At 36.4% G+C, this 8,151-nt stretch overlaps 1 protein-coding gene across 1 annotated transcript in view; it reads left to right on the top strand.

Moving 5' to 3' along the window:
• The first annotated feature begins 258 nt into the window (after positions 1-258).
• HAPLN1 (hyaluronan and proteoglycan link protein 1) overlaps positions 259-8,151 on the top strand; it is a 31,015-nt gene continuing 23,122 nt past the window's right edge. The window contains exons 1-2 of the mRNA XM_009331778.1: positions 259-358; positions 1,359-1,361. Coding sequence (XP_009330053.1) covers positions 259-358; positions 1,359-1,361 — 103 coding nt within the window. The remainder of the gene's footprint in view (positions 359-1,358; positions 1,362-8,151) is intronic.

Below are 8,151 nucleotides of genomic sequence, written 5' to 3'. Positions count from 1 at the left end.
TCTGCATAGGCAGAGTTAAATATGTATTGCCAGTTTCATTTAATGAAAGTCCATGATAAAAAGGTCCAGTCTTCATACCTAAAAAATTAGTAGCTGTTGTAACTTTTTCAGCTGAGTGGGTTAAATATGTTATAGATCCTTCATAAGATCATTGCTGTAACAAGTTGTGCAGTGCAACACTGTAAAGGTTTCCAAAAATTCACAAGCCTCTTTGTATGTGATGCCCTTACAGTGAAGAAGATTCTTTTGACTATAAAGATGAAGAGTCTACTTTTTCTGGTGCTGATTTCTGTCTGCTGGGCTGAACCTCACCCTGACAACTCAAGTCTGGAGCATGAAAGAATTATTCACATTCAAGGTAAGGAAATACGTAAGAAAATACCAGTATCTTCAAATTGCTGAGGGAAACCGAATAATGTGCTTAATGATCCTTAATTTTTTATTCTGCTGTACTGTTTCTTAAATATTATTATTACTGGTGACCAAACCTTTTCTTTTCTGGTTCTGTTGCATTATTATTACTACTAAGGAAAGTAAAAAATGAAAGTTGCACTGTTTAATAGCACTTAGTCACAACCTTGCAAAGATTAGTGAGTAAAGTACAGCATGATTTAAGATAAAGAAAAAAAGCTTGCATCCTAAAGTAATAAGCAGCTGCAATGGGTTGAAATACCTTTAGTTTACTGTGGAATATGTTTGATTTTAAGAAGACTGTCATACATAGTTCTTCACATTACAGAAATTTGTTGCTGTTTATTATTTAAAAAGGCTCAGCACATCTGAGATCATAACTGAACAATTTAAACCAGAAAAAAAAAAAGTAGCTTACCCCAAAATAAATGTGTCTTTCCTCATACCTTTAATTCACACTAAGTATTATACTGGCCTTCTGCATAATCCTGTTTGGTTCATGTTTGAATCCTAGAGCTTATAGCTGTAGCAGGATTTGAGTCTGCAGTACAATGCAGCTGTTTTTTCAGTCCCAGCTTCAGTCGTTGAGGGTCATCCTGTGCAAGAAAAAACAGGGGATTTATGCAGTAAGGACAGGCAGAACCAGCAGGGATTTTCCTGCTTTCATTTATATATTTCTTGAGGCTGGCTAAAATTAATCTTGCAAAGTTAAGAAATGCAGCATTATTGTTCTCTCTCTCTCTTTAAAGTTTGATTCCTTTCTCTCAACAGCTGGCAAATTGTGTTATCTGAGTGTTTGTGTAAATATGAATTACCAGGTTAGGGCAGGTTACTAAGAAAGCCTGAACATTTAGAAGTCCACAGGAGAGTCACAGAAGTTAAAGGTACCCTGCACCTATTAAAACAGGCACTCAGATTGTCAAGGTCAAATAAGGAAAAACAGATAGCTGGTTTCACGCTAAGGAGAATCACAGGATGAAGGTCAAATGAATGTGTTACATCAGAATGAAGACATATCACTGTTGTGAGATGATGAACATTCATTCCCCAGGGTAAATTTCAAATTTGACACAAATGTCTAATAAACATATAGTTTGCCTTTCCTTGTATAATGCAGTTTCTTATCTCTGAATTTTCTTTATCTTTTTGGAATATTAAATTAGTGGAAATAATTAAACCATATCAAAATTATTTTTCCTTAATCTGTGTATGTTATACTTGCTTAGTCAGCAGTTTAGAGTAACTCACAGGTCATACATGTCGCTTATCACTAGTCCTTTAGCATGAGTACAGTGCAGTCTGCAAGTGCTAAATAGTTCAAAGCTGATAAGAGTTTCAAGATGGACTATTCTTCCTACCCATAAAAACTCATCTGAATCTCGAGAGTTTATTCCTTCAAGGAAGGCTGGATAAAGCTTAAACATGAGCTTTGTATATCAGCTGATTCAGGCTCTGAAATACACAGACCACAAATCAAAAAGAATAAAACTGCTTGGACCTTGGTATTTTTACTATTAATTTTTTTCATTCCTCTCTGCATTGTGGAATCCCATCAGGGTTGGGATTCCACTTTGCCCAATGTTGCATAAACACATGCGATGATCTACACCTGGAAACGAGCTGGAAGTCAGAGAAGCCTGTGGAACACATGTGCTATAGCTTCATACAAAAGGTATTTTATATTACATTAAGGAGTGTAGCATCCTCCTCCACAGCTGAAATCCAAGAGATGGTTAGCTAAACTCCTCCTGGGTTGCATGCTTTGGAATGCTTTGGAATTACAAAAGGTGCAGATAGATGTTGTGTAGTCAAGTACACAGAGCTGAAAGGGATCTCCGGAGGCAATGAACTAAACTGTCTTCTATTCCCCTTTGTTTACATCATGTAATCTCCTGTAGGTTTAGTTTCATTTTTGAAAAATCTGGGTTTCTCATCTCATTACTGCAAGGTAGTTTTGGACCCTATTTTGCTGATATGAAAAACACTCTCCTAATTCTCCATGTTTATTCACAGCCATTGTATGGCCTTATGCTTCTCCTAGTGTTGTTCCTTAGCTTGAAATAACAATTTTTCTTCTTTGATATTAACTTAAAACATTAATAAGATAACACCATATCCTCACAGCTATCATTTGAGTAAACTTTTTCAAATGTTTGAAGTGTATAACCTCCAGTTAGTTGATAATGTTAGTAGTTCATCTCGACACTGGTTCTTGTCTGAATTCATGCTTCTTGAGGGCACCTGGCCAGGATTTTATTCCAGATAAGATCTTAGGCTGGCATTAGTATTTTTGTTTTCCACCTAACAGTGCTTTGTTTTTCAGACCTCAGATCAAATTTGTACTCTTCTCAGCCATGCTGCAGTCTTGATCGATAGTCTGTTGTGATAGACAATATTTAGCAGTCATTCTCCCTCATTATCACTTGCAATTAACAAGTACAAGGTTTATATCAATAATTCTTCATGTAGGCCTTAAAAATCTAGATTATGTATTCAATATTAAATGTTATCATACTTATTCCACCCTTCTTTCTTTAAACATTCTAAATACCCATTCTCCTCCCTTCAGTGATGCTTAATATGCTATGTGAAAATGCTATTAATTCAATAGTCACATTTACTTTACAGGGTAAAATTAGTGGAAATATTAAAGAGTCTCAAAAACTATACTGGAGGCAGTTCACTGGCCTTTTTCTAGGCTAATAATTTATGTTTCAGCCCAACCAATTGCAGTCTCCTCTGTATCTAGTTCTTAGACACTTAGCAAAGTTTCTACCAAAACACCTATTTTCTCCATCCTGTCTAATTCCATGTATTTCCCATATCACTTGCTTCCCTGAGATCCAAGCAATTGATACTTCACATTTCCCTGGCCTTTTATTATGTACTTGATATCAAATTAATCTGACACCCTTTGGTAAGTATCTACTGCATTTTATCCCTCTTTCTAGTGACTTACTCTATTTCTGTTCTTCAGCAATTTTTCTTCAAAAATTGTTCTAAGGTCCTGTTGCTGTTAAGGTCAGACTAATCAGCCTGTTAACAGTTAAATTACTTTCCTTATATATATTTGTTATTTTGCTGTTGTGCAGAAACACATGGTACCATTCTTAAAGTGATACGTGAGCTAATATCCCTGCCATCAGGTTTGCCATAACAAGTGTCAATAGTATCATCAGTAGTTCAGGCTGTGAGGTTTTCTACCCTTTTCTTTGAACAGGCTATATTTTCTGAGTTCAGCTTTCATCTTTATGTTTTCATTTCATATCAATGCACTCATGTACTTTAAACATCATAATTTCAGAGCATCAAAACCAACGTTGTTAAAAAGAGAGGATTTGTTAATATAGCACGTGGGTCATTTCTTTATTGTCTTCCACCTTTATCTGCATAGTGACTCCATACTACAAAAGGTACCTGTGCCTCTCTAAAAGACTTTTTTTGAGTGCTACGGTAAGATCTTTTACAGTCCTTCCTGACATGCTTTTGATCCATGCTCAGTTTTGTCGTTGCTATCATTTCTTATTTCTTCATAACCTGCTAATGCACTAAAGTACAGTGCCACCTTATCACCTTTGTCTTTCATTTAGTCTTCCTAAAGAGCAGCCATCTATTAATACTGTATTATGGTCTGACGGCTATTTCAGCGTGCTTCTGACCCCTTTAACAACTCTGTGTCAGGAACCAGGAGATCTAGTTACTCCACTTTCTTGCCCCTCCATTAGTATAAAAACTCCTGCTATCTCTCTGACTCAGCATTTGCTAACCAGAACGAACAGTATTTCATAAGTTGTATTGTTCTCTGATTATACTGACAGGTCATTGCTTGTATGAACACAGAGCTCTGTCTGTCAAATGTCCACTCTCTGGAAACTGTGGATTTCTTTAGCTTTACTAAACTTTGCCAACCTCTTTAACATTGCAATAGGCATAGATACGTTCTCTCTTAAATCTTTCAATTTTTCTTAGAAATGGGTCGCTAGCTTCATGAATATCCCTGTTCCTGCTGTCAGTGTCAGCTCTCGTTCCTGGTTCTCCCCTTGTTGGTTAATACAGTGGAACTGGACCTCAGTCAAATTTCTCATCTGCTAGACGGTTTTACCTCCCCACCTTACCAGTATTCCTTTCTGCTTCTTTCCTCTTGCCCACTTCTTTTGTTTATATCTTTTCTTTTTTTGGTTTTATTCCAATATCTATAAACAAAATTTATAAAATATCTAAAGCTGCATTTTCTCTCTTCTGTGACTTTATTTCCTTTCCTGAAGCCAGTAGTAGATTTCACGGTTTTGGTCAGGCTGCTCTATTATCCCAGGGTGCTTGACCATATCACCTTCCTCTCTGGTAGTTTGTCTGCATACAAAAGTTATTCCAGTTTAACCTTTGTGGATAAAAGCAAATGAGAAAACTATATTTACATAAGATGTGTTGTTCCCCTCACCCCCCACCCCAGTAAACTGTGTGTGCCCTAGGGGATATCAGTTTTGCTTTTTAGAAAAAATCATAATCCTAAATGAAATCATCTGGTGAATGTGAAAATGGGGCAAAAGTATACCCTAGTCACATAAGCGTCCACAACAAGAAAACAATACTACTCTAAGCATATCAATGTAATTAAAGACTCAGTTTTGAGTCTTGACTCAGAAGTCAAGATCTGCAAAGGACTCTGTGACCCATGAGAGAGGAAGATGATTCTTTTCAGTGCTCAGCTTTGTATATCTTTCTAATCTATTCATAGTGCTAGTTGCTGACCAATTATTCAAAGAGACAGAGTACCCTTCAGAGATTAGAGCATTCTTCTATGTGTAACTGTGTGTTTGCTGTTCTGCAAAATAAACAAAGCTGACTAAGCCATTACAGTAATTGCTAAGTTAATTGCTTAAGGGTGGCAGGAGCCTTTAACATATGCCTCCAGTTTGTTCAGATTTTAGAAATACAACAAGAAAGGCCAGCGAAGAGAATACAAAGTTTGGTTTGTGAAGGACCAACATTTAACTTTTCAGCTTTTCCTTGAATATAAATGAATTTATATTACACAGCATTTCTTTACCTTTCAGATACAACAATACACCCATTTGCCTATCAAGATCTCTGCATAGATTTATTTATACATACCAAGAAATATGTCAATGTGGAATGAGCAGAAAACTTTCTAATATTGCCCTATTGAAAAAAAAAAAGGTTAAATCAATTAATCAATAACAAAAGCAGAAGAAATCTTTGCCCAACTTGTTCTGCATGATAATGAGTTTTATTTACAGTCCAATTCCTTTTCTCAGGCCAGAACCAACAGAGGGAAAGAAGCTGCATAGACTTGCTGGACTAGCCAAAAAACATGATAAGAGATTGGATGCACTACTGATTTGACTTCTTACACTAATTCTGATCTTCCCAAGTTTCATGCTTTTCCACTTTCCTTTTGACTTTCTTCCTTTGGTCCACCTTTCTGCATTTTCCCATTTTCAGTGATGTTACCTGTTATTCCTTTCCATTTTCTTGCATTTGTCTTTTCCACTTAAAATTTCTTACTAGTTTTGTTGCCATTCAGGACACTTTAGATTACGTCATGATTAATTTTGCAGTCTCTTCTTATAATTGAGCTGCTTCTTTTACATCAACACAACTTGCTTTCCTCTTCAGAGCATGGCATGTTGCAACAGCATGTAATAGAAATGTCAGCAAAGAGCAACATCACCTCCTGTTGGCATGTTAGTTTCATTAAAGGCATTCAGGACTGCATGTTCTGGAATAGACCTTAAATGATAGGTATCAATATATCTGGGTTGTAAAAAATTATTACAGAAGCAAAAGGATTTACATGAAACAAATTTAAATTACTAATTTACCTTTACTTGCTACATCAGTCCAATTCCATATATATAGCATTTAAAGGTAATTAAAGAACTGGAAAAGCTCCTCACCGGTATTGTGATATTTTGGGTTTGTCAAACAGTCTCAATGCCACCCATGAAGTTTTCCCTCTGTGCAGAAGAGGTGCAGAAGCATTGTCATGATTTCTGTTCTATTCTGCTCTATGAGACCTGATCTTCATGCAATTTCTTTATCTATACTGAAGTAAACACATACTTAAAGTTTATTTAAGGCAAAAGGTGGCAATATTTTAGAAGAGCTGAAGTTTATTTCCCTGATGGTTTTATGTGCTGTTAGGTCTACTAGAAACCTAAACTTGAGTTAATGTGGCCCCTTTAACAATTCCCCCCAACGTGTTACTCAGGTTGAGTAGATGGGATCAGCTGAAAAATATTTTACCTCCATCTTGTCATCTGTATGTTGGAGAGACAGATTTCTTCTCTGCCATTTATAAAATGGGTATTTTTAGCTATACTACTATTTGGAACCATGTACCTGAACTTTTTAACTAAGATTTATCTAGCATCTCTCTTACCAGTTGTAGGTCAAAACTTAAAAGTAACTTGTAGAGAGTATTTTATCCTGTCAGTTTAGAGGTAGGAACACAGGAGTTTGATGCTTGTATTTTCTTTCTCATGACAAATAAAATTACATTAATGCTTGGGCCAGATAAGAACAGCTTTTCCTAGTCTTACAGCTGGTATACGAAAGTTTTTAGATTTCTTTCCAAAAGCAAAAGTGAAAAGGTAGTTAGCTAAAAGATAGTTAGAAAAAATGTAGTAGGAAATGGATGTGGAACAAAGTGTGTGCGTAATCCTGCCTCATGTTTTTCCCTTCGGATTCTTTGAGTAATAGACACATATATGTTTATATCAGTAATGCACTTCCATTCATATTATAGCAAGTGGGAATTATTGTTATCATAGAAATGATTTTTGAGTTTTAAATAAACATGGCAGGATAACAAAACATGCTATTGCTATAGGAAGAGTGAGGATATTTTAGCATGAGAGTTATGCTCAAGTTCCTGGTAACATTACAGGAAAAGCAAGAAACAGCTCTGTGTTTATTTAAAGTAGGATGTCACACGGTGTTATTAACCTGGTGGCTTGCTAACAATGTGGAACATTTAGGCAATACATGTGTTCATCTAACAAAACACATCTATGATGTCATCCCTGACTTATGATTTTTTCCCCCTAAAATGCACATTTTTTTTTTCCAGTGTTGCACTGTAAGTTAGTCCATTAAAATGTGGGAATAATCAAGTTTCGTAGCCAGGTCAGCATAAGCTTCTGGACAGTTCTGATGGATAAAGTGGATAAAGCTGTTTGCCAAGGGTCGTGGCGTGACTCATCCTCTCTGCCCCACACTATGTTCCTGGCCTTCCAAACCTGGCTTGCCATTACTCTTGAGTGCAGAAGCCAGTTAAGAGAGAAAAAAAACAAACAAACAAAAAGAAAACCCCATGCAAAAAAAAAAAAAAAACCAACTAAAAAGACAAACAAATCTGAATACATGTCCAGCAGTAAAATTTGGAACTAAATTACTTACTAAACCAGTAAGCCAGCAGGTGAGACTGAATTGAGAGCTCTAGCAGCATGAGAGCAAGTCCACTTACTGACCTTGAAATGGGAATCACGCTGAAGTCAAGGTTAGATGTGTACAAAGTAGTGACAACCAGAACAGCAGTGCTAATCACATAGCATGCAGGCAAGGGAGAAAGAGAGGTGGAGAATAAACCAGAGGCAGACAGTGTGCTGCTGCCTGTGCCTTGTTACTTAAGGTAGCAAGATACTTTCGCCTGCAGTATATACCTGCTTGATTTGGCTCCACTGAGATACAGCAAAGCCAACCCTAATAGCAATTTCC

The sequence above is a fragment of the Pygoscelis adeliae genome, unplaced genomic scaffold (genome assembly GCF_000699105.1).
Source record: "Pygoscelis adeliae isolate BGI_AS28 unplaced genomic scaffold, ASM69910v1 Scaffold19, whole genome shotgun sequence".
Taxonomy (NCBI): Eukaryota; Metazoa; Chordata; class Aves; order Sphenisciformes; family Spheniscidae; genus Pygoscelis; species Pygoscelis adeliae.
Note: the sequence above shows the minus strand (reverse complement) of the source record. Positions and strands in the feature narration are given on the sequence as shown.